At 42.4% G+C, this 26,555-nt stretch overlaps 1 protein-coding gene across 1 annotated transcript; it reads left to right on the top strand.

The window, feature by feature from the left end:
- Window positions 1-14,179: 14,179 nt before the first annotated feature.
- On the top strand, window positions 14,180-20,446 carry CHRNA9 (cholinergic receptor nicotinic alpha 9 subunit). Its single transcript, NM_204760.2, has 5 exons — window positions 14,180-14,417; window positions 15,545-15,690; window positions 16,496-16,650; window positions 17,304-17,836; window positions 18,277-20,446. The coding sequence occupies exons 1-5, from the start codon at window positions 14,348-14,350 to the stop codon at window positions 18,825-18,827; spliced, it is 1,455 nt and encodes a 484-aa protein (NP_990091.1). The 5' UTR covers window positions 14,180-14,347; the 3' UTR covers window positions 18,828-20,446.
- Window positions 20,447-26,555: the final 6,109 nt, after the last annotated feature.

Here is a 26,555-nt window from a genome sequence, read left to right as displayed (position 1 = left end):
ACCACGACGTCCCCGTTCCACCTTTATGTACCCTGGCCCGACCTCTCGGCCAATGAGAGGGACCGTCTCTCAGCCGTGCCCTTCTCTCAGCCAATCGCGGAGCCCGTGCCGGGGGCCGGGGCAGGATGCTGAGGTGTCTCGGCGCGGAGGACGGGCGCTTCGCACCTCGGGCCGCCTCCTCCCGCCGGGCGGGCCTCATCCCTTCGGAAGCGCCCAGGAGGCGCTATCTACCATTTATCACCTCATTAGATCGCAATTAAGGGCTAACAGAGAACGCCCTTTTGTATGTGGGAGTCCGCTCACGGCCCCTTTGCACCTTCCGCTCCGGCCGGGCAGCCAATGGCAGCACTGTGTACTCCCCGCTCTGCTGCGAGTACCCAATCGGCGGGAGCCGCGGGCTGCTGCGCGGCTATAAAAGAGCCCGCTCAGGTTGGCTGCTCGGACTTCGTGCTGCTGTGGTTGGCGTCTGGCGCTCTTGATGTCGTACAGTGTCTCCACTGCGAGCGGGCGTACAGCCGCCTCACCCTTCTGGGAGATGCTGGCGCTGTTGGCCCAGCAGCCGGGCGTGGAGTGGCTGAAGCTGAGCCTCGCCGGGCAGGCGGCTGTTGCATCGCCGTGCAGCCGAGGAAGGGGGCAGACGGCGGCGTGCAGGACTCGGGCGGCGGCGGGGCGGCGCAGAGGCTCCGGAGGGTGCGATGCAGCAGCGGGTAGGTGGGCACGTGTGGCGGCGGCTCAGCATCTGCTATGCTCTGCTGCGGCTCTTGCCTTCGTTTTGCTCGAAGTTTTGTGTGAGGCCGGAGTTCTGGGGGGCCTTGAGCCTTATTTCCAGGCTGGGAAGTGCTCTGCCTTCTGGCAGGAAGGTACTGCGTGCCCTTCTTGGTTAGAAGTTCTGCAGGCCATGCTAGCAAGGCTTGGTTTTAGCTGTGTTTTTGCTTACTTTCTCTGGTACTGCTGTGTGGACTGGAGCACTGCCAGGTGTAGAGCCTAAGATGGGTCAGGTGTTGCTTGTCATCTTTCTCACTTGAGGAATGTCTCGTCTCGCTAGCAGCTCGGGGTGTAACTGTGTGTGAGTTCAGTGTCTGTAGTCAGGTGAGCTGCTGGGGCCTCACTCAGGTGTGCCTCGCACTGGGAGTGCTGTCTTTATGGCAGTTTGAGTGGTGTGCTTATGCTGTTTGTGCTAATGTGAATCCTGTCTTGTAGGAGGGGAGGATGGTTCTCCTCAGAAACACTCACTGGGACCTCAGCCTCTGAAGACGTTGCTGTTGTTGGAGTGCTCGGGGGATACTAGGCTTTGGCAAGCCTACCTGGAGGGGCTGAAGAAGTTCCTTGCCTTTAGGAAGGACATGGGGATGCCTGCAGCCTGGCCCATTCCAGAGGATCAAGTTAGAGGATTTTTAGCTGTGGAGTCTCTTTACTCGTGCTCAAAAACATTGACGTATGTGGCAGCGTTGTCTTACTTATCAAGACTGTCTGGTAACCCTGACCCTCTGGAAGATGCTATAACCCGTTGTATGGTAATGGGGTTGAGACGTCAAGTGGGCATCCTGAGGGAAAAATACGCTCCTATAACAATTGAGGTGCTACGATCTCTCTTAGGAGCACTGGAATCTGTGTGTGTATCCCATTATGAATGCTTACTGTTCCGTGCATTGTTCACCGTGGCTCTTTTTGGGGCACTTCGAATAGGAGAGATGGTGGCAAAGCACCGTAATGTACTGCAGCCTGAACTGCTGTACTTGAGGGATGTGCGGGTGACAGAAAGCAGGGTGGCGTTTCACCTGCATAACTGTCCTGTCGGCCAGGAGAGACCCATCATCAGCCTTGCTCTGTCAGGAGAGCCGTGGGTGTGCCCTGTCCTGGCCCTCCGGAGCTATGTGGCTGTGCGTTCAAGACTGGAAGGGCCGCTCTTCGTGCACGGGGACGATGTGCCTGTAACAAAGAGGGGGTTTCTGACTGTTCTCAGATGGGCCCTTAGGCTGCTGGGGCTGCCCCCGGAGCATTACGGCGTGCACTCCTTCTGGCTGGGGACTATCATCACTGCTGCACGCTGTGGATATCCCAGGGAAGATATCACTCGCCTGGCGAGGTGGCCATGTGTGTTCCCAGAGAAGTCATAGCTATGGAGACAGTGGGCAAAAGAAGCTAGTGGTTTCTTTCTGTAGTTTTAACAACACACACAGTTTATAGTCCTTGGCAGTAATTTAACATTACCATCTGTAATGAATGTTCTACCTCACTGTGGATATAATCTATGAAGTTCACTTGCATTTGTTTTCACCCTCTGTACTGTTGAGGGTGGGGGACTGTCAAACTTGCTGTGCCCGCAGATGCTTTTATCTTGTATGACTTCAGTTAATAAATGCTTCCTTTTTCAAAAAGCAGTCTATGCTTACTGGTAATATTATTCTTTATCTGAAGAAGCTGTGGACTTTGGCTTTTTTGAGCAATAAATGATTCTAAAGTTTTGAAGAAAAAAACCCAACATCTCAAGACTTTACAGTAGACACTGTAAGATGTAGTTATATAGTATAGTTAACTATAACATACGTTGGTGTTAGATGTCAAGCTATGGTAAAAGATGTTGCTGAGGTCAAAAAGGGAACAAGCTATGTTATTAGCCTAATAACAGACACCAAAGGCTGAGGTTTTTAATAAGAAACCAACCCATGTTGGTATTCATAAGATCTGTTCAAACCAGTATCATCTTTATTCAGCAAATACTGGCTCAGAAACTATTTCTCTTTGGCTGTTAATCCCAATTCCCTCTGTGCATAATTAGCCTGATTAGAATTTTAAACAACTAAAATAGTACCGGGTTCACTTAATGGGTAATGATTTCCTTAGGTTATATCACTTGTCCATTATTCAGTCTGCTCTTTCATTTGTGTGAAACTGAAGATACTTGCTTACACTGAGGAGTCTTCAACTGTAATCATGAAGTATAATGGCTTGAGTGCTGCCGATTTTGTGGTTGCAGCACTTAAGGGACATGCGATGGAATATATTTTTCACCATGTGGCAGGACAGGAAAGGGAGATGGTGGGTCTGATGGTGCCCTGCCTGAGGACTACAGTGAGCAAACCTACTGATGGTCTGTCCTGCTATCACTACTCCAAACCTGGAACAAAGGTGTTGATAAATAGAGATTTCTGGATTTTTCACTGTGCTATGTCCTCCTTTTAGCAACAGTGTAGGTTACAGAAGTAAGGGAGATGGCTGAAATTTAATGCTGGTGTGATTTCCATAGAAATAATTAGGCATGGTTTCCCAGGTCTTCTAATTGGTCTACAGGATACCACCACTCTGCTACTCTTTACCCTGAGTAGCGTTGTGTTCAGCGTGGGATTTACTGCAGTGAGGCATCTTCAGTGGTTGCTATCATATCTGAGATCTTTGTTTTAACTGCATTTCAGTTAAAAGCTATCTGTTTCACTGCCAGGCTTTGTTCACTGAAATGCTTGTTTGCATAGTAATTTCTGCATAGAATCTAAGTAAAGCTGAGGTGATGCAAGTGTGGCATTTGGCAGGACTTATCTCAAGGTACCCACTGAGCAGAGACTTGGAGCAGACCTCTGCTCTGGGCAGGCTTTAAGATGTTTTTGCTGCCTTTGCTCTACGTGATGTCTGCTCCTTGGCTTTACCCAGGTTTTACACAGCTCCTGTGCCTTACCCAGATGTGCCAGCTCCAAAGTACTGTGTTGTCATGCTGTGAAGGGTCTATGTTGGACAATGGGGGTCTGGTTATGTCAGTGTTTTTCTTGTAAAAGTTGACAAGGGTGTTTAGTGTGAATGGTAGCCCTGATGGTTGATGCTGAAATTGTATGGGAGATGATGACGCAGAAGGATGCGAATCACAGAATCATAGAATCATTGAGGTTAGAAAAGACCGTCAAGATCATCTTTTAACCAAACAAAAATCCCGGAACCAAAACCTTGATAAATATTTAGCTGAGCAGTCAAGTTCTAGAATACAGAGGCTGCTGTGAGCTGTTAATAACTGTAATTGAAAAGGGTGATTAGGAAGCCATCTTTCCCTGGGAGAAGGGAAGGCTTGCCAAAGGATTGTCTTCAGCCAAACTGACATATTAGCAATAGAAAAACTAGTTTGGCCTTCGTCTTCCTGTTAGTCATGAGGCTTCAACAGGGGACTAAACTGGTATTTTAGGTTTACTGGTATCTCCTTCAGGGTGCCAGGGAAGACTGGTTGAAGATGTGTTGGTAGTACTGCCTAAAAGATTTCAGCAATAAGTTGTCCTTACCAAAAGGGGAGACCAGGTAGCCTTGCAGATAGTTCTGTTTTATAGGCAATATCTATCTCTGGTGTGATACATGAGGCAGAAGAGGAAAAATTACCTTTCTTTGTATTTTTGTCTACATCCTGTAGCTGTCACCACAGATTTTTCATTCAGTACCCTTACAGTGGAAGGGAAATGTAGGAAGTAGCTGGAGAGGGGATGGAGACTCAACTTCACTCAGTCCTCCCATCTTCTCAGTCCTCCCATCTTAGCACTGGAATGAGCAGAAATCTGTTTAAGGAGCAGTTGTAGAGGTAATCAGCTATTCCTGCTTATTTAAAAAGCCCCTTTTTTGATAGGCTAGCATATTTCTTGAGAGAGCAGAGTTATAAATGTAGTGCTTGATCTGTACTTGTTGGAGCTGTAGGACTGCTTTTATGACACACACGTTTTCTCCTGAGTATTTTAGGAGTTTGACAACTCATCAGCTTAGAATCCTAAAATTTATTTTTTCAGTTAACATATTAATATTTGGAAGTGTTGCAGCTTTTTGGTTGTTTTTGTTTTTTTTACATCTAGCTGTTCTCAATAATCCTGAACAGAAGCTGAGGAGGGATACAAGAGACTTCATTTAAGAAGCAAAATGGAGAATGACTTCAAGTTGTGATTCTTTCTTATGTTAGTTAATGATTTCACTCTTTTTCTCATGGTAAGGGTGAAAGGCTAAGCATACAGACTCCAGAAAGGGCCGTATTACTCTTGTGCTACTGATCGCTGTCTGCTGGGGGAATTTACTGTGTTACATTATGAGTTACTGTTCAGATACCAATGAGTCAGTGCTCATGTAGGAACCTGAACTCTTACAGTTTCTACAGTTTTTAATTGCTGTGTTTAGACTCTTGTTAAGAATAAAAGTAGTGATACATTTTTGGGTTTTGGAAGTCTTTCTTTGTATGCCTGGTTGGTATGCCTTTGATTTGATTCTGATTGTGATCCTTACATCAAACATATCTTCCTTAGAGAATGGCAGGAGTAAAGTTACCCTTTAATTACTACGGCACTAGTTAATCGAGTATCAAGCTTATGTCACTGGATGGGTACATTTTGCACTGTTGAATTACACTTCATAGTTCATTTGTGTTTCTTGAGTAGATGCAATTTGCAAGAAATGGTGTCTTTGCATAACTACCAAAAGTAAACTAGGCAAATAAGTTAATATTTATTGGTTTCACACCAGGATCCACAGTACTTCTTATTCTTGTTTGTAGAATGAAAACATCCCCTGCTAGTTTGACTGCAGCATTCAGTATCATCTGATTCCAAAAACCCAAGTCCAGAAAGCTAAAGACAGCAAATGCCTTTCAACTTAGGATTTTCTTTTTAGGCTTTGTATGTAGGCTTTATATAGAGAATTTTTCCTGCTATAGAAACTGCTGAAGAGAGTTTTGAGATGGACATGCAATCAATTGCATCTACAGACCCATATAGTTACTGTCTGCAATCAGTGCCTGAATGGTAAGTGACTGACAAAAGAAGACCTTGAGAATAACATAGAAGGAAAAAAATTTCCATTAAGTTGTTGCCTGAAATAGCCTAAAAGTGCCTTTGGCATTCCTAGAAATCTTTTCTGTCACTGTGACTTCCTTTTATAATGTAGAAGGAAGATATATACATATGCTATGGTCATAAATATACAGTGGTTGAACTGTTTACTTTTGCACTGTAAAGACTTGATCATTTTTCTTCACAGCAAAAAGGACACCAGGCATTGTGCAGTAGCTCTAATGCCAGCATGTGGGGCATGTCATGCCAGCAGTCTGCTTTGTTTTCCCTGCTCTGGCTTTCTGTAGAAGATATTTCACTTTGTATTCTCACGTATTACCTCCTCAGAGGTTTATGATTGCAAAGGCTGCGACCTTGGAAGCAGTAAGGGGTACTAAAGGAAAAGCAGTGAGTTTTTGATCGAGATGGATAAAGAGGGCTGGTTTGTGTTGTAATGCTGTGACACAAATCTGGCAGAAGAGAGAGAATTAGAGAACATGTACCACAAAACCCATGCTTTTTTCCCTATGTGTAGCTTCCCATCAGGAGCAAATCAACTATTGGAGTACAGACCTGAACGTGTCTCCATCAGTAATACCTTTGGATGAGAGCAGCTCTCTGAAGTAGTGCTATTAATATGCTGCTTTTGCTAGTCTCCAGGAGTACAGCCAATAATGATTCTGTTGCTAGGATTGTTCCTACTTATAACTGTTTTTATGCTAATTGTCTTATTCAAGTTTGAGGAACTGGCTTTTGCAGTTTCACATAGATTTTCCTAAAGCTGTAGCTGCAGGATCACTGTAGGATTGTCTGTCCACTGCAGCTCAACTAGCTACTTGTATTAATCCCTCATGTTTTTTCTCTGACATCTTGATTCTGTTTTAGATTCTGTCTCAGAGTAGAACACCCTTCATGCCCTTCATCAAGCTACAAGGCAGCTGAGCAATTGGCAAAGATACCTCATAGCCCCCTGCCAGTTGTTGGCAGGCAAGCAACAAAAGTTTTCCAAAGCACGCAAACCAGCCAGGTATAATGCATGGTTATAACATTTTGATGTTAGACCACACATTTATTTTATCTTAACTGTTTTTATAACCTCATATCTCCTTTTGCAGAGCTACAGAATTAGCTGTTAAGCCTCTAAGGCTCAGATCAGTGTTGTTGGTTAACTCTTCTAGATAGCAGATTCTTTGATTTATGGGCAAGATAATGTTTTTCAGCACAGTCAACTAAAGAAGTAGTGAGCATTCATTTCAGTGCACTTAGTGGTGGGTGAAACACCACCTTGGCTTTAGACTATCACTTAGAACTCTGTAGATGAAAACCAAAGATATGAATACAGCCTCTCAAGTCTGTCCTGGAGCCACTGTGTTCATCAGAGCTTAAGATGAGATACGCTCTTCAGCTCCTGGTGCTGCTTTGTGCCCAAGATCTAAGTGACTGTGTTGTGCCAAAATGAACACACTTACAAGCTTTGAGTAAAACTGTGTTTACTACATTTCCCTCAAGGGGTAATTTTTTAGCTGTGTAAACTGGCTGTGTTCATACTAGGAAGTGCTTTGCTAGGATTGCAGACGGTTATTCTTAAACCAGTAAAAAGCTGGGAAAATAAGTGAAACCTAAAACAGGTCTGCCTGGGAATCTGCTGCTTGTACCACCTCTCTGACTACTACACTGCTAGTTGGAGCATGGGACTAGGGAATAGAAGATGCAAGAAATGGCTGATGTTCAGCTCAGATAAAGTCTGCTGTAATTGCTGGCTTGTCTGTTGCTTCACTCACCAGCTGTAGTGTCTGGGCCTGCTGTGCTTGATGGAGTGCTGTCATGGGCATCTGGTTTTGAGCCAGCATCTGGGCAACCTGAGCTGAGCATGACCAAGTAACACCAGATATGGCAATGTATCCATGATGATGCAGCTTGGTCAGATTCTGTTATGTGAAAACTGCAAGAATCCTCAAGGGAAAGGAGTGCTTCCAGTTGCCATCTCTCTGCAGTTGCCATCTCTCTATTATGAGAAGCTGCAGGCGCCTTGCTGCTGTGTGAAGACAGAACTCTTTTGAGATCAGCCTGATTTGTAATACCAATGGCTTAGTAATGCAGAATCTCCAGCTATACAAGTGTGGCTGGGAGATCTGTCTCTGTTCTCTGAGCACTTCTACTTTTTTTTAACCTTTTCTGTCCTGCCACAGTGCTTTCAAGAGGAATCTTGAAGATGTCTTTCATGATCATATTCTTATGAGTGTAAATTGAGGATAATTTGAAGGCAGAGTTGCAGTGGATTTCTGCCAGCATTCTTACCATCAGAGCTTCATTTTCAGAAAGGTAGTCAAGGAGGAAAGAGCCAACAGTTTGTTTGTTTTTTTTTCCTACTCTCAGATGCAGCCTGGGGAGGGGAAGTCTAAAGAATGTGAGTACCCATGTACCATATAGGATGCTTTAACAGCTAAAACTTACAAAGAGTTATTTTCCCTCAGAGATGAGTAGTTACTGGCTGGCTTATGCACTGATGAGGTTTGTCAGGCATACATAATGTTTTTATGTTGGGATGATTAAGAAGTTGCTCTGACTTCTTTTTTTTTTTTAAGCTTTGCAGCAAGTGTGGGCTTGGAAATTAGTTTAATGGGCTTAGAAAACCATTCTTGGAGTGGTTTATCGAGGGGAATATTTTATACTCTGAGTAAAGCAGTTTTGTTGCTCTAAATTCTGAGAATGTGGAGAAATTCCCTGGGTGGACTGTTTTGTATGATTAGATGGAGCAGAAACAATAAGGTAATGACAGTTTGTCACATAAATGTCTACTTAGTGTCTCTCTTTAGGAGATATGTACTATAATGAAAGCAAAATTGTATATGACACTAGCTAAGTAGCAGTGTGAATACTGCTGTGGCAGGCATCTTGCAGTTGGAGTTCTGTGAGTCCTTTGAAAACAGTTACTTTAGATTGATACATTATGGACATTCCTTGTCTTTATCTCTTGGCATCCTGCCTTTGCAGCCGGCTGCTCTATATTCGTACACAGTGTTAGTCTTTGTGGGGAGCTCAGATAAGGACCCAAATGTTTGGATGTAACTTATTTTTGTGAAACAAGTTGGATGTGAACTTCAGGAAAGCGGATATTTGCAGAGGATGCTAGGTTCTCTGTGCAGATTCCCTCCTGTATATGATGAGTTCTGATACCCCTTTAAAATGTGATTTCTGGCATCTCTGCCCCCTTTGAATTGTAGAAGTGAAACTTCAGATACCATCTCAGAACTCATGTTCCTCACCCTTCAGTCCTGTTTCTTCAGATAGCAGTTTACTGTTTTTGTGCAGTCCACACAAGCTGAAGGAGTGTCTTCTGGGGAACCCAGATTTGTCTTCAGCCTGTAGCAGTTGCTGGGAACTCCCTGCTGTTTTGGAAAGCTGAGGCAGTGTGTCTTCCATGGCTCAGGAGTGATCAGGCAGTGGAAAATACTGAGTCTTTCTGCATATATCCTTGTATCGGGGTAAAAATTTCGGTAGTAATCCAGTTTGGTTTAGAGCATGAGGCTGCTTGTCAGAGCAAATTCATGACTTGGAGCGGTGTTCAGGCCCAGAGGTTGTCTTTCTGCAAGGCTTAGATCCTGTGATCAGTCACTCAAAGACATGATGCAAAGCTGGAAATGATCCCAGTGATGAAGAGCTGTATATAAAATAGCTTTTTGACAGCTCAAGCTATAAAATAGCTTTTGTTCTTAACCCTGCCTGATAGCGGGTGTTTCTCCAGGATGGGTAAAATACTAGGCAGCATGTCCTCGTAGAAAAGGATGAACATGCTGCATCTTAGATCATATTAAACAATACAAGGCTTCTCAGGACAAAAGGTTCCTCCCCTTCAAATGCTGCAAGATGATCAGTAGAGCTGTATGTATAAGTGGACCCAAATAAAATTTCTTTTCAGAGCTCATGACAAACATTTACCAGGAATCACTCTTTCTGGAAAATATGGCTAATATTCCTCATTGTCTCATGACCTAACGTGCTGAACACTTCCTAATGTATTTCCTGTCTTCTGTGCGTACAACAGAAGAAAATATGAATGAGTATGCTGGTTTCAGGTGGTAGGGGATTTTTAGAGAGAAGGAAGGAGGAGGCAGTAGGTGGGTGAGAAAATGGGGCGGAGAGAAACATGCTGCATTTCAGTGCAGTGCTGCACTCTCCTTCTCTGGGGCAGGCACAGCTAGGCTGTTCTGCTGGCAAGACGAGCTGTTGTTACTTCTTAGAATAACCAGTCTTAATAGAAGAGAAGTTTGACTCTGAAGAGATAGCGTGCTGCTTGACCCTATCGCAAGGGAATATTCTGTAGCAAATGCTGAGGAGAATGTGAACACAACAGCTTCTGGGAAGAAAAGTTGGCAGGAAGGCAAGTAGAAGCAGACTGTGAGACGCTTCTTACAAACTGTGCTTAGAAACCAATCTGTTCTTCTTTATTGTTCTCTGTTGAAGGAATGGATCATAAATGGTACAGAGGGCCTTGAGGCCTGTGATAATACACTATCTGTAGCTTTTCCAGTTGGAGGCTTAAAAACTCTTCCTGCTTATCATGCAAGAAAGGATGAGAATGTTTAAAATAAAAGACAAAAACCCTGAAAACATACATGTCAAAACCCAAACCTCAGGGATAAAAGATTATTATAGGCAAGAAAGATTTCGCAATTTGTTGTTTCAATTAAAAAGTGTTTTTAAACTTTCCTGCTTTGTTTGTAGTTTGTCCAAGATAAAAACCTTCAGATTCTAGGTATTTAATGAGAAATGCTTCTCCTCACCTTCAGTCTCCCAATAAAGGGTATGCAAAGTTAAACTTACCTTTCATGATGTTACACCACATTCATATTTTTCAGGTTTCTACACTGCAGCTCATGTGTCTGCCTGGAATGGTGAAGTTGCTTGTCACGAGAGTATCATACAGGCTCAGTGTGCTGTGGAATGAATGGTACAAGCTTGTCCCATTGAATGTGAATGCAAGCACAGTGTCAGAAGGTGTACTGGCTATAAAGAGAACAGAGCAAAGTCAAATGTTTGAATAAAATCATAAGGAAATGCGGCTGGATGATGTGCCTTAACTTCTCTCTGCATCACCAGAAGCAGTCAGTGCTCTAAATGTGGTTTCATACTGTAACAGTTGCTGACAATAATTTATATTTGCTTCCCTGAGACCTTCCTGTGATTAACATTGTGTATGTAATTTAGGCAGACCCAGAGCTGCAGTTAGCCATTAAATAGTTCTGCTCTTTCTGCTTACCTTCTTTGAAAGAATACCTTGTCTTTGCTCATCTTGTATTAAAGGAAAGGTAAATAATCAGCAAAACTAATCCAAGTATATTAAAAAGTGATGGTATGATAAACAAGATAAACATCTTGAATGTCTGGGTAAACTGGTGGGCTGGCTAACAGGGCCATCTGCTGGTAGATGCACTCTAGCAAGATGACTTGTTTCCAGTGAGTTGTGAAGTTTGGTTTTACCAGAAGTTTATGACTTGAATCTAACTTGCAAACACCTGCGACTCAGAAATTATCTCCGTAATCTGCTTTGTACTTACACTAATTCCTGACTTCATAGAAGAACAGGTTGCTGGAAAAACAGAACTGTTTGACAATAAATTTATACTCTGTTCAACTGTTAAATGGAATGTTTCATCTGGGAGTAGCATTATAGATTAAGCCACAATTTAAAACTATATTCCAAGGAAGTGTGAGTGTCTAGATGAATCTCTCAGATCATTAAATAAAAAACCTTAATACTCACCCTTCATGCAAATGTCTACTTTTGGGATGTTTGCTTTAAAATCACAGAACAGATTTATTGGGGAAAAAAGCTAGGGGAGACAAATGGTCTGGTATATTAAGATAGTTAAAGTTCACAAGTCTTTAATATTGAAAAGGCTTTTGGATGTATCTTATATTTTTTTGTAAGTACTGTGTAGTTAATGCAGCAGCTCAAGCATCACAAGTGTTTGTTTTAGTAGTGTGCACTTGCAGCCTGGAAGGCTGCCTGGATCCTGGGTTGCATCAGAAGAGGAGGGGGCCAGCAGGGCAAAGGAGGTGACTGTCCCCCTCTGCTCTGCCCTCATGGGGCCCCAGCCAGAGTACTGTGTCCAGGCCCGGGGACCTCCACAAGAAAGACATGGAGCTGTTAGAGTGGGCTCAGAGGAGGGGCCATGAAGATGATCAAAGGGCTGGAGCACTTCTCCTGTTATGACAAACTGAGGGACTTGGTCTCATTCCATCCGGAGAAGAGAAGGCTCTGGGGAGACCTCAGCGTGGCCTTCCAGTACTTAAAGGGAGCTTATAAAGGGAGAGAGACCAACAATTTATGGGGTCTGATAGTGATAGGAAAAGGGGGGAACTGGTTTTAAACAAGAAGAGGGGAGCAGCTCCTGGGTATATTTGGTGGGGAAATACTAGGTGCAAGTTTATAGTGAATAGCATGAAATATATATGTACATAGGAGTAAACTGAATAATCAACACATACAAGCATGTTTTTGTGTTCTTATTTTGAGAACCTACAGTTTCCCTTGGAAATGTCATATTACAGAGGTTATTCTGTAAGTAATGCCTCCTATTTATTTCCATGGAAAATACAGTAGGTTACAAAGAGCACAATAACACTATTTGATGGAGCAAATTCTGAACTATAAAACCCTATTTTTCAACACATTCACCACCAGTGGACGTGCATTTTTGGCAGTGATGAACAAGGGTCTGTGTGCCATGCTCATAAAAACCTGCATGGCTGTTTCGAACATGGCTTGCCTTTCACATTGTTACTATCACTGCTGAAATGCACCATTGTCTGGTTCCTGTAAATGTTTAGCAAGCATGGAAGAATATCAAGGAGTGAGATCTTGCATGGAGGAATTCAGTGACACCCTTTGCTTCATATTCACTTCTGTGTCAGTTGCCATTTTGTCAGAGTGCCCCTCTGCTGCCAACTGCCATACAGCAACTATAAATCACAGAACACTGTTGGGAAGATTCAACCTCTGCTGCCATAACACCACCACCATCTGCCTCAGGTGGTATTACTTTTGGAGCAGCCCTTGTAGTGTTATGAAGTAGCATGGTTCTTGAACATACGGGATTATATGCTAATTACAGCATCAGTCTGCACATCTCAGCAGGTCTGTATTTCTAGTGTAACTGTACATAAGATCGTCTCCAACTTGTGGCAAAGAAATATGACTTGGTTCTAGCAGCGCAGAATGACCCCTGGCAATTGTTGCCTCTGTTATCAGTTGTTCTTGGTGTAGCTATATCTCTTCCCCATGGCATCACTTTGGTAGGTGAAAACTTTGTTTTGTCAGTATACAAGTAGGTAGGTTGTGGTTTTTGCTGTGTAACATATTGGATGTTCAGGTGTAAACACACCAACTAAATATTGAGGAGGATATTATTATCCCTATGCAATGCTATAGGCTTGTGGCAGAGTGGCTGAAAAGCTGTGTGGAGGAAAAGGACCTGGGGGTGTTGGTTGATGCTCAGCTGAACGTGGGCCAGCAGTGTGCCCAGGTGGCCAGCAGCATCCTGGCATGTATCAGAAATAGTGTAGCCAACAGGAACAGAGAGGTGATTGTCCCCTTGTACTCAGCTCTGGTGAACCTGTGACTTGAGTACTGTGCTCAGTTTTGGGCCCCTCACTAGGAGAAAGACATTGAGGCCCTGGAGCGTGTTCAGATAAGGGTAATGAAGCTGGTGAGGGGTCTGGAGCACAGGCTTTGTGGGGAGTGACTGAGGGAGCTGGGATTGTTCAGTCTGGAGAAGAGGAGGCTCAGGGCAGACCTTATTGCTCTCTACAGCTGCCTGCAAGGAAACTCTGACGAGGTGGGGATCAGCCTCTTCTGCTGCGTAACTAGCAGTAGGACTAGAGGGAACGGCCTCAAGTTGTACCAGGAGGGTGTTCAGGATGGATATTATGAAAAATTTATTCTCAGAAAGACTGGCCAGGTGCTGGAAGAGCTGCTCAGGGTGGTGGAGTCACTGTCCCTGGTGGTGTTCAAAGAAAGGGTAGGTGTAGTACTTAATGGATGTGGTTTAGAAGGGAATATTAGTAGCAGGTGGATGGTTGGACTAGATGATCTTAGAGGTCTTTTCCAACCTTGGTGACTATGGTTTGTCTATCTATTTTGATGAGGGTTCGTAGGCTTCACTGGGCTGGTTTAGAGCAAGATATTCCTGAATGTAAGGTCAGTAAATCTTGACCCACCAGAGCAATGAAAAATGTCTGATCTGTGAAGAAACATAATCATATGTTTGTAGGGAGTAAAGCAATGGAATACAGTTTTCCTACTGATATCCCATCCGTTTGTTGTCTTGCACAGCATTAGCTTCAAGGAGGCAGCTCTCAGGTTACGGAGAGAGGGAGGGTTCTGCAGAGCCCCAGGCATTGCAGGAACAGAGGCCATCGCTGCAGGACACTGACAGCAGCAGGAGGAGGACTGAGTTGCTTCTAGCTGTACTTTAGTGCCGCAATAACTCATCTTTTGTTACAGTTTTGGATAGTGATAAAAATTGTCATGCTTCTGGGTGAACAGTTTTATTTAAGGTCCAGAAATGAAGAGAAATAACCTGTCATCCTTTTATGTCTCTCTCTGGTTGCTGTTCACAGCCACGATGCTTCAAGGTGAGAAAACACTTCTTGGTAGCTAAATATTGCATTGAGGTTTCTTCTACTCATATAGGGGTTGGTGTCCTGATGTGTCGTACTTGGCTGAACTCCAGAAGTCCCCTTCATCTGCGTGTTTTTTTGGCTTTTATTCTTGGTCTTACTGACGTATCGACAAAATGAAGGGTTGTGTATGGTTGTGAACCAGATAGATCTAAACGCTCCTTAGGAAGCTTTTGTGAAGATTTCTTTTTAATCAAGAAGTTTATCTTTGAACTCTGGTTAGCCCAGGAAGTGGCTATGAGTCACCAAAGAGCGGTGCGTTCCAGAATGCTTGCTTCCTACCTTATGCCAGCTGGCATTTGTACAAGCCTTGTGAATGTCACTATCCTTGTCCTTTGCTTGCAAAAATGCATGAGTCTAAAGATAACAGAGACCCTGTCTTGAGAAACTATGGTGCATAAAGTAGTACAGAACTACTTTACGGAACAGCAAAAGTGTTTAAAACCTGAAGTTTTAGTGTTATCCATGGCATGTGGATAGCAAGAAATGCCTCCAAATATATGCTCTGGAATATGTGTTGGTCCAAGGATATGTGTTCATGTTTCATGTAATTGTTAAATTGTGAAGAAAAGCAGCTCAGAATATTTCCAAATGCTTATTAAAAAAAAAAAAGGGCTGTGGGGGGGGGGAACGTAAATTCTGAAAGTATCATGAATCTATCAGTGCTGTGTTTAGGGAGATGTCACAAGTTATTAGCCTGGGAACAGGTTTGACTTCAGGCTTTGCTTGTTGTTTTAGCTTGGCAGGTGTGTTTGAGTCAATAATCTTATATCTTGCATAGGCATGGAGTAAAATAAACGTAATGATGTTCACTTTCAAAAATGGTAAGAATCTCTGGGTACAGAGATTTTGTTGTTTTCTCAAGTAGGTGTGAAAAGCTAGGGCTGACTATTCATTTACTACAGGTGAATGCTGGCTTTATTTGAATAACTTTATCAGGTTCGCTCTGTTTCTGCACTAAACTATAGTTTACAGTATGTGACTGATCAATACAGCAAATGCTATTTGAAGCTATTGGAAGGGGATGGCTCCTGATATTGCTCAGTGCTTAATCTGATGTGCTGAACAAATCTATTATCTAGCTGTAGAATCAGCCAAAGGGAAATATGCTCAGATGCTGTTCAATGAACTGTTTGAAGACTATTCAAATGCTCTAAGACCAGTGGAAGACACGGATAAAGTGCTGAACGTTACCCTTCAGATAACATTGTCCCAAATTAAAGATATGGTGAGTAAAAACACAGTTCTATTTTTCCAAAAATGTGCAGAAGTGTACCAACTGCTAACTTGTCTGAAGTAGGAAAGCAGCTTGCATATTGCTGTGACAACTTCTGTAAGGATTCCTCACAAGGGTCGTGTTCTGCAGTTCTTAATAGAGTCTTATCTGATTGCAGTTGTATGACTTCCATTATGTGTCTACAAACTTACAGCTGCTGAATTGTTAAGACTTTTTTTTGTAGTATCAGTTAAGTGTTTGTACTGCAGCTTACAGGCAGCTGCTGCTACTAAACAGAGAGAATGGTTTTTCTAAGAAGCAATTAATTGCTCCTTAAACCCCCCTATTTTAGCTTCTAATAACTTCTTATAAACTTGGTTCAGCCAGATATGCTTCTAAGGCAAAGGAAAATTTGTAAAACTTGTCTGGAAGGGAAAAGGAAAATCACTTCTGACTTGTGAATTACAGCTTCAAGACCTGAAGCTTTCAGAGGGTTTTAAGCTTAATCTGTTGTTATTCTGACCCTGGAAAAAGGAACTTTTTAGAGATACAGGAACCTTAAGTAACTGTATTTAAAGGCAGGGAGGGTGTAGGGAAAAGAATGCTCCTTTTGAGAGGAAGATCTGAACAAGGGAAGGACTGAATAGAGAAGCTCCCCGTAGACTGTATGTATATGCCTGTGTGGGAAGTGCTGTGGACTGTCAGTATTCTGGACTGCTTTGGGCACTGCTTTAGTGCTGTACAACAAATGCTGTCAGCATCTAGAATGTACTTTTTTTTCACCTTCAGCAAGAAATATTTTTCTATTTTTGTGCAGGATGAAAGGAACCAAATTTTGACAGCTTACTTATGGATTCGACAAAGCTGGTATGATGCATACCTCAAATGGGATAAGGATAAATATGATGGATTGGATTCTATCAGAATTCCAAGCAATTTGGTCTGGAGGCCAGATATTGTCCTCTATAACAAGTGAGTGAGTCCAGAGAGAATAATCTTGAATGGGCATAGGGGAAGGGGTAGAAGGAGAAATGACTCATGAAGCCTGAACTTCATTTTACCTTAGCAGGGAATGTATTTGTTGTCTTAATATTTATTATTGATCGTCCCTAAAGCCATAGATAAGATAGTTTGACAATTGATCCAGCTACATAGCAGAGCTGCTATGAATTTCTTGGTTTCACTGAGTTCTGAACATTGTCAGTCTTAAACACTTTCTGCAGAGGCTGCCAAAGAGCTCTGAAAGATGGTGCCTACAGAAAGGTGGTATGCAAAGGCTCTGTATCTTGTCTGCTCTCTTGGCCAGTAACGAACAGCAGATTACCATGATTTTTGAATGAATCTGGTATTTCACTGCCTCCTGTTTGAGGTCAAGTTTGAAGAAGCGATGGCCAAGAAATACAGTATAATTTAGTTGCATTGATGTTTGGCACTAATAGGGACCAGTACTTGTAAATAATATAAAGTAATATAGTAAGTTTCTGGTAAAAATCAATCTGAATAAATAACACGTTTTCAGAACCATGCTTTTAATGTTGTGAAGCCAGGATCTCCCTCCAGCTTTCCCCAGCCCATGCACTAAATTGCTCCATATCAATCTTGACTGTTGCTTTTCTGTCTTTTAGGGCTGATGATGACTTTTCAGAACCTGTGAATACTAATGTTGTGTTGAGATATGATGGAAAAATCACTTGGGATGCACCTGCTATCACAAAAAGCTCGTGTGTAGTGGATGTATCTTATTTTCCTTTTGACAGCCAGCAGTGCAACCTTACGTTTGGTTCCTGGACCTATAATGGTAATCAGGTAGACATCATCAATTCTCTCGATAGTGGTGACCTTTCTGACTTTGTAGAAGACGTGGAATGGGAGATTCATGGTATGCCGGCGGTTAAGAATGTAATCACTTACGGCTGCTGCTCTGAGCCTTATCCAGATGTAACGTTCACGCTGATTTTGAAAAGGAAGTCATCTTTCTACATATTTAATCTTCTGCTTCCTTGCATTTTGATCTCTTTCCTCGCTCCACTGGGATTTTATCTCCCCGCAGACTCTGGAGAAAAAGTGTCTCTAGGTGTTACAGTTCTTCTTGCTCTGACTGTGTTCCAGCTGATGGTTGCAGAGATTATGCCTCCCTCTGAAAACGTACCTCTGATAGGTGAGCTTTACATGCTTTGTCCTTAAACGCAGCTTATTGAAATCAGGGCTGTATGTCAGGTAGACTGTGTGTCATTTATGGCTTTTGGGAAGATAAATGTTGCTGCATTTGTTTAAAAAAAATAAAATAAAATCAAGTGAAATACTTGAAGTATGCATGGTATTTGTACAGTTAAACTGAAGCTCTTTACATTTACTTTGTATTTCTGTTTATGCTAGCTTTCTCATCAGAATTAGTTCCCACCCACATTATGACTTGCTGTATTTGAGTACCTTCCTTACCCATCTATCACTCTAAGCAGACAGGACCTAGCCTTGGTCTGCTTTCTCTCACTGTCCCTCACTGTCCTTCCCAACCTCTTTGTCACATTGTTATTTCTGCACTGATTTAAAAAAAAAATGTGGATAGCATCTTTAATATAATTTTATTCTGTGTTCCAGGCAAGTATTACATAGCAACTATGACCATGATCACAGCCTCCACTGCGCTGACAATCATTATAATGAACGTCCATCACTGTGGCTCAGAAGCAAAGCCTGTCCCACAGTGGGCCAGAGTGGTAATCTTGGACTATATGTCAAAAATTTTTTTTGTTTATGATGTGGGTGAAAACTGTACAAGTCCACGAAGAGAGAAGGAACAAGAACACAGGTTAGAGGGCGGTGACATGTGTCGGGGGGGAGACGGAAAGAGCCACCTTTCCAGTAGAAATGATGACAGTGATCTCAAAGAAAATCTCAATGGAAATTGGAATAAAAGCTTTGGAGTTCATGGTGAAAATGTTAGGGAGAATGTTAATTGCTGTTCCTGTTACAAAATGCTGATTAAAAATATTGAGTATATTGCGAATTGTGTTCGAGACCATAAAGCAAACCGGGCCAAAGGAATTGAGTGGAAAAAGGTGGCAAAGGTGATGGACAGGTTTTTCATGTGGATTTTTTTTATCATGGTGTTTTTTATGAGCGTGCTTATCATTGGGAAAGCAGCTTAGCTGCAGATGAACATGTTGTGTAGATATGAATATACTGAGTTAGCTCCTTTCAGTGGAGCTGTGGGATAGGTGTGCTTCTGAGGTCTTTGTGTCGTCTCTTCTGTAACAATAAACTATTTCAGTAGGCTGCAAAGCATGTTGAGGCACTGCTCAACTGAGGGCTTTACTAGTGACTTCATTGCTATTAATAAGGGAGTGCAGCCCAGATGAGGCTGCTGGATAAGCAGTCTGTGCTCCGTCTTGATGAATGGTGGCCATGACTGCAGGCTGATGAGGTGGAGCATTGCAGTAAAGGAGCAGACAGCCTATCAGAGTGCACTGTATTCAGAGGGCTGCATCTCTGCACCTTGAAACTTCGCTGACCTTTTCTCTCTGCCAGAACAAAGTTGGGATATTTGCAAGATCATAGCAATTCCTGGAACTTATCCCTGTTTGGCACTGCCTTATTCTTTTTTTCACCCTTATCTAGCTTATTTTCCTAGCTTAGCTTTTTCACTCTCTTTAATGGCTTTTTTCTGGTCACTGCTCATATCAGTTCATAGCTCCACTTGTCTCTCTGCTCTTTGGTGTGTCTTTTGCTTCTGATACCATTGGGTTTACCAAATATGATGGTTACTTTGGTCTTCCTTCTAATCATTTTCTGCTGCTAAATATTTGTCCTGACAGGTGCAGTAAGCCAGATTGCCAGGACTTCTTCTACAGCAGGTCATGGGGCCTCTCTTCCATTCCCTTCTTCCTGAGTCGAATAGTAAGAAGGGCTTCTTCTGTCCTCCCTGGATATTTCATGCCCTGGACATTTGGGCAAGATGGGTTTTTAAATGTTAGTTATGAGGCTGCTAAAACAGGCTGTGACTGTTTTGTCTCTGGTCATTTTACTGACCTTCACCAATGCTCACTCCATCCGCTTATCCAATTTTACATCCTCTATAATACTTAAATCATAAGCTGTCTAGAGGAATGGCAGGGTTGCTTTGTGCATTACTTAGCACAAAAGCACGATCTTACAGCACAGTGTCACAGCAGTAGTGCCATAATCAACTCCTTGTTAAGCACCTTAGTACTTAGGTGTACGTGAATGTGTTTGTTGCTGACAACACCAAAAGCCCTCTGTGTTAATTTATGTTAACCCTCTCAGGCTAACGGAGTTCTGGAAGATGTCTCGTGGTAAAGTGAGAAGCTTAATACCCTAGGCTTGCCCTCAGCAAATAAATTGCTTTTACAAAGCACCCTGAACTTTGAAACCATGATATTCTAGATGCAGTAGGAGGGGCAGAAGGACTCTGTAATGGATCCCAGTCAAAAGTTCATGTGATAAAATGAGTTTTCGTAATTGTTGCAATTAATAGGAGCACACCTGTGAAGCTGTAACTTAAGAGTGAGGAGTCAAAGTGGCGAAGCAATGCAGTTGTCATGCCCAAATTTACTGGAAGAAAGGGATTTGTAATTATTATTGTTATTATGTAAACAATGCATTGAATTCTTAATGCTGGGTTTTCTCTTCTGTGGAATAATTAATGCTGTAAGTTTATCTGGAATCTCATACATAATGCAAGCTTTAAAGTCCAGGTTCTAATGTAAAGATAAACTGAGTGGGTAGCCAAGAATAAACTCAGTATGTGGAAAAAAGTCTCAAGTGTGTTCCCTATGTATTATCAGCTCCCAGTCAACTGCGGTAACTTTGAATATCTCTTTTAGAAACCAGGCTGTTTATTTTTCACTACGCCGAAGAACGGTCACAGCCATTTGCCATGGAGTTCAAGGTTTGACATTTATACTGCCTGTTCAAGGAAACTGATTTCTTCTTTGTTGTGGAAAAAAGATATTGTCCCAAAAGCCTGGGGAGTGAAGTATTTAAAGATAAAGGTAATATATTCAGAACATGAATCTTCAGCATGGAAAACAAATGGCTGAGGGAGTGTTTGTCCAAGACTTACGGGTGGCATAAAGAAAGCAGAGAGTTACTGTTCACTGTCTCTCCCAATTTTGGAACCAGGTGCATCAAATATACAGTGTGTGACAGTGAGGGAGACTGACCGTAAAATGTGTGAGAGGCTGAGAAAATCCTTGCAGTAGAATTTGTGAATGCTGAAAGATCACATGGATGTAAAGAGATGGGGGGGGGGAAATGGAATTCAAGTCTGTCAGGGGACAACTAAATGCAGTTGTGAGGTGCTGAAAGCTAAATCAATAGTTTTAGGGATTCTTTACTGCGCGTTATTCTTTTGTGCTCTTCATCCTGTTTGTGGCATCCATTGGAGACAGCTTCTGGGTTCAGACAGACCTTTATTTTGCCTAGGCATATTTTGGACATTCAGGTCATGTGCAAGCCATTCTGTTCAAATAAACTGCAGCTTGTGTGCATACAGTTACAGATTTCACATCTATAAGGGAAAATTAGCAATCAAAGTGGATCCTGGACCTTCTTGTGCTTATGCTCCTCAGTGTGCTGCATGCTTGGGTGTTGAAATCATACTTTGCACTTCTCTCCAGTATGCTTTCTATGAAGAACTGATGCTGCTAAGGAATTTTATTCCTCACAAGCATATAAGGAATATCTATTTTTTATTTTAAAAACGATTATGTTTGCTTTGAACACTTATTTTCTTTTTAACCTTTTCTTTGGATCTCTGTGCATTCTCAAGTGTTTCTGTTCCTTTCCTTACAACTGGTTAATCTTCATCTTCTCTTGTAACAGTCTGAGAACTCTTTTTTGTTCTTAGTCCGTAAGAGCTAAATAAAGAAATACAAATAAAGAATACGAGCAGCAGTGATGTGTGTAGGTGCATGTTTGTACCTGTATTCTTGTTGTGAAGCTTCATCCAAAGTCCCTCAAATTCATATATTTGAACGTAATCATTTTCCAGAGTAAAACCATGATGTGTTACTGCATGGCCACGCTTCTGATGACAAGGCTGAGCCAAGGGCTGTGCAGCAGCAGCTGTGTTGCCACCTTTACAAGGGCTGTCTGGTTTAAAGCTGCCTTGGGAGTTTCCTAGTTAAACTGAGGAGAATGCAATTTAAGTGTCTTTCTGTTCTTGTGTTCCTGTATTTATTCTGTATAACTGTAGCCAGTGATAGTGTTGGAGCATTTTTTTTTCTATGAAGCCAGGTGTGTTAGCAATCAGAACTTCAGGTGACATTGGTAATGCTGAGTGGAGGCAGGAGTGTTTAATTCTGCCTGTCCCGGTCTGTTTCTCTTTCCTTTTTGTCTCATGCTCAGATTCAGTAATCTTGGAGGAAGATTAAACCTAGAGATGATGAATGACTTGGATTATAGTAACAGAAAAACAATGCTTTATATGCTTGTCTGAGTAACTGTGCAGACTTGACATGAAGGAATTGAGTGACTTTATATTTACAGCATCATTGCCTTCTTCAGTAAATACTATTTACATCTGTGAGGTCTGTGTGCTACAGAGGCTTTGGAGGAAAGGAACAAGCTCCCATTTTTGTCCCATCTCTTGGCAGAGGTCACCTCTCCCCTCTTGTATTGAGTCACCACAGTGTTAAAATGAGGAGAAATACGAACTGCCTCCTGAGCTGCCTTCACTGCACTCTCTTCCATGTTCAGGACTGCAGAACTGAAGTGTGGTGGGATGTTGGGTTGCAATGCTGAAAAGTAGGAGATGCCCTTAGCAATGTCAAGAAATCTGTGGGAACTGCAGCCTGAGGATTCAGGCTAAACCTCAAAGTGTTATCCTGGGCAGTAAACAACATCTTGGAATAGAGATAAGAGTCACGTTTCGGGAATATTCATGTGTGACATTATAAGCTATCTGCAGGTTTCACCCTCTGGCTAATAAAGCTTTGTTTTAACCCTGCCAGAAGCATAGGAAATGTATGAGAGTTGTTTCTCAAGAAATGTGGCAAGAACTCCTGAGAGTGCAGCTCTGTGCTGGTTTGAGAAATGGAGACCTGTAATGTGATTGTTTGGGAGATGGGAAGAAGAGAGCATGGGGTGAGAGAGAATTCCTTTTGTTCCGATGAAAGCTGGGAAGAATCCATCTATTCTCTCATTTAAAAACTGTTGTATAGAGGAACATGTAGACTCTTGCCTTAATTCTTAAAATCTTCTCATCAGCAACAGGATATAAACCCAAAGATGGCCTCTGTGGTTTCTGTGCAACCATCTCTTTTGTACTTGCAAGCAGAGTGAATAGCTTAGAAATCAGTTAGAGGAGCAGAACAAATATCTCTTTTCTAACTAACTTTGGAGTCCACTACGAAGGAGGAATATTTATTTTTTGCTGGAGACAAATCCAGCTGTGGGGAAGAAACAAGAGGTAGCAGAAGGGGTTTGTTTCCTTTGTATTGTGCAAACTGAAACTTCGTTGTGTCCAGAGTCCGTGGCTGTCAGCGTTCAGGAGGCACATGGGCAATATCCTCCTGAGTATGCTGTAACTTTTGGTTAGCTCTGAAGTGATCAGACAGTTGGACTGAATGATCCTTGAAGATCCCTTCCAAGTGAACGATTCTATCCCTTTTTAAGAACTCCTTCCTTCAAAGTGATAGTGAACAGTACTGTTTATACATTGCTCATGGTGAGCAAGTGAGGTTGCAGGTACCCCAGATCAGGCTTTCTAAATACTTTTGAGCATTTGATTCTTATCTCTTGTCTATGGGCCACTGAAGGTCTGCAGGGCTGATGGGAATGCATTCCAACTGCTCTGTTGAGCTGTATTGGTTTAACCCCTTTAGCTGCATTTGGGGATTTGTGAGCCTGAGCTCCAGAAGCTGTTCAGTTCAGCCACTTGCGAACCACTTGATGGCAATGGGCAGTGCACTTGTCAAACCATTTATTGTACCAGTACTCCTTTGGATCTTGCAAACCATTTTAAGTTGCGTATCAACTTTTGGGATCTGTTGGGATACAATGTGTTTTCCAGTTCATCTGTCATAAAGGTGAGTCTCGGCCCATGCATTGTGTCTTCTGGCTATCCAGGTGGGGGGACTGACCTTGCAGCAGGCTAGTGGTACACTATATCATGTGTTTTCTTGGTCATGTGGTGTTCCTTTGGCTGTCCCTTGCTGTGCTGCATCTCCAGGTGTGGTTCTAGCCATTGGGATAGAGAAGGCAATCCAGGGTACCCTTGAAACAGGACAAAATTTTCTTACAGCTGTGGAGCTGATGTCAGTTGACAGGGTGGCAACAGTAGCAGAGTGGAAAACATGGTTTGTGTTTAATTCCAGATAAAAACATTTATTTTGAATGTGACTCAGTACTACTACCTTCTAAGCAACACACCTTGTGTTATGGTGGTTGTTTTTCTGATGTTTTGTTTTTACTTTGGAAAGCAAGTATTGTTGTTTGCTTCTTCTGCCTTTCTGAGCATTAATTCTTTACCAGGTTCTGTGCTTTATGACATTCATCCATCTACTTGCAATAAACGCTCATCCCTATTGCAAAAGAACTTGAAAGTGTTTTTTTATGCCATTATTTTTATTGGTGTTCACTGAATAGGATTTTATCTTTGGTGATGGGAGCTACATGGGGATTCTATGCCAAAGATTTGCCCGTGTTCCCTTCGGATTTAATGGATGTACTGGTTTCAGTTACTCTAAATGCAATGACAGAGCTGGCAAAGGAAGGAAGAGCGTTGAAGCAAAAAATAACATGGTTTTTAAAATTGCTCAGACCTCACCTGGATAATTGCAAGCAGAGCTTCAGTGAATAAAAGGAGTAAATTAGAATCCACAGTGTATTTGCTTGCTATGTGTCACCGCTAATAAAATTGATGGATAGTGGTCTTAAATACTGTATTACAACATTGTATTCTGTTTTGTTTGCTTGCACATTCTCCATTAGCATGCTTAAGAGCATGCTAGCAGGAAATTATTGATCCAATATAATGTGAACAAATAAAGAATGATATTGTGATTAATGCACACATCTGTATGGTTCTGTCGTTAGTGTACCATAGGTAAACAGTAGATCTGACTCTTTTATTCATTCTGTATTCAATTCTGGGCAAATGGTACCAAGTTGCTCACTTCATTTCTGTGACAGAGGAGATGCTTTTGTTAGTGTTTCACTGCAACAAAAATAATGATTGTGATAAAATTAAATAGATGTTAATGTCCTGTGGTGTAGCCTTCAGAGGTTGGATAAGTCCCCCATGGATGAAACATTGGAGTCCATATGTAGTTCATGTTCACTGCTGATGGAAGGGATGCTATGGCCTCAGTAGGATTGAAATTGGTTAGAGGAAGGCGTCAGGCAGATCTGTGCTGTGAAACAGTATTTGGGGTTTGCAAAATGAGAGTACGGAAAGGGGGGGGGGAAGTATATAAAGATGAAGTGAAAGGCGTAAAATTACCAAGACCTTCATTCAGCTTCTTGCTGTGGTGCTCCTTTTCTCCTTCTAGCATCATGTTTGTTGGCCAGCCTGCATCCAGGGCTGGGCTGTCAGCAGGCCAGATGTGCTCCCACCTGGGGCCGTGTTGCAGCAGTGGGTCTGCTCAGGTTAGGGTGTTATTCTCTGTTAGTGGTGAGGTTTCAGCATACTTCAAGTGGTGCTTGTTTGTCCACGCTTGCACCAGGTAGTGATGGAAAGGTGGAACTCTGAGGAGCTAGTCACTGCCTGCTGGTAAACGAGTGCTGCCTTGTTCCTCTGCTCTGTTCCCAAATAGAAGTGTCCAGGGGCTCTCAGTTGTGTGAGGACTGTCATTTGAATGACCAGGAAGGTTGACTTCCTCTGGGAATACTTCACAAGGGAAGATCCCCTCTAGCATCACCTGTGAGTATACAGATGCAGCTCACTGATCTCTTCACAGGCATTTGATAGAAATGTTTGCTCCGCAGGATGCCTGGCATGGTTCAGAGCTGTTCAAATGTGTTGTCATGTCCTGTGGATGGTGCCTGCTTTTATTCAGCATGTTGATTCTTTAGGTAACTGCCAGTAAGAGTGCTGAGATGAGTGAAACTTGTGTAGCTTTTATGGATTGTACTCGCTGTAACTGGAAACAGAATAATGATCACAAAACAAATAATCCTTTGTTTCCTTCTAGCTTACAAGACAGAAATTTATCAAAAAGACTTAAAATTAGCATTGCAAACCAGGAGTAATCTGTTCCCTCATCCCCTTCTGGTCTTAATAGGTAATGTAGTGTGAGTGAGCACAGGGGTATGGTGAGGCACTGTCTTTGTTTTCTGGTGATGTTGCTTGTGCTGTTGCGTTAGTTGGTTGAGTTGGCAAATCTGGTATTCTCTGCATTTCTTCCAGAAGTGCTGAGTGTATGATTCTAGCTTTCTCCTCTTTCTGTGCCTGCTTTGCTGTGTGCTGCGATGGAGAAGCCATTGGCTGTGGAGAGTTTTTCCACTTTGTGCTGTTGGTACAGAGAGCTGGAGTTGATCTGGGGAGCGTTACTTATTTGGAAAGCTAAGAAGATTAAGTCTTCCTGGAAATGAAAATGTTAATGTTTCTAGCTTGGTAAAACTAATGATAATTGTTGTTGTTTTTGTCTTAGAGAGACAAGAGGAGAAACTGAGAATTAACAACAGGGAGTGAGAAAACTAAAGCCCGTTCCCAAGTGCTGAAGGTTTCACTTATTTGGGCAGATTTGGGCAAAACTTCATATACTCACCCACTCTCAGGTGCACTGCCTTAGTTCTGTATTTGAATGCCGTGCTCAGTACTCTGCAGAAGCTCTTTGAGTCAGAACAAAGAGCACTTCTAAACACCACGGTTCAAAGTGGAATGGGTTGGACATGCATTTGTTGAGCACAGC

The sequence above is a fragment of the Gallus gallus genome, chromosome 4 (genome assembly GCF_016699485.2).
Source record: "Gallus gallus isolate bGalGal1 chromosome 4, bGalGal1.mat.broiler.GRCg7b, whole genome shotgun sequence".
In the NCBI taxonomy this organism is placed as follows: domain Eukaryota; kingdom Metazoa; phylum Chordata; class Aves; order Galliformes; family Phasianidae; genus Gallus; species Gallus gallus.
Note: the sequence above shows the minus strand (reverse complement) of the source record. Positions and strands in the feature narration are given on the sequence as shown.

Excerpts from the sequence above, each read along its gene's own strand:
- CHRNA9 (NM_204760.2), top strand. The coding sequence starts at position 14,348 with ATGAAGAGAAATAACCTGTCATCCTTTTATGTCTCTCTCTGGTTGCTG. Across the intron at positions 14,418-15,544 it reads CACAGCCACGATGCTTCAAG|CTGTAGAATCAGCCAAAGGG; the intron begins GTGAGAAAACAC and ends TCTATTATCTAG. Across the intron at positions 16,651-17,303 it reads GATATTGTCCTCTATAACAA|GGCTGATGATGACTTTTCAG; the intron begins GTGAGTGAGTCC and ends TCTGTCTTTTAG.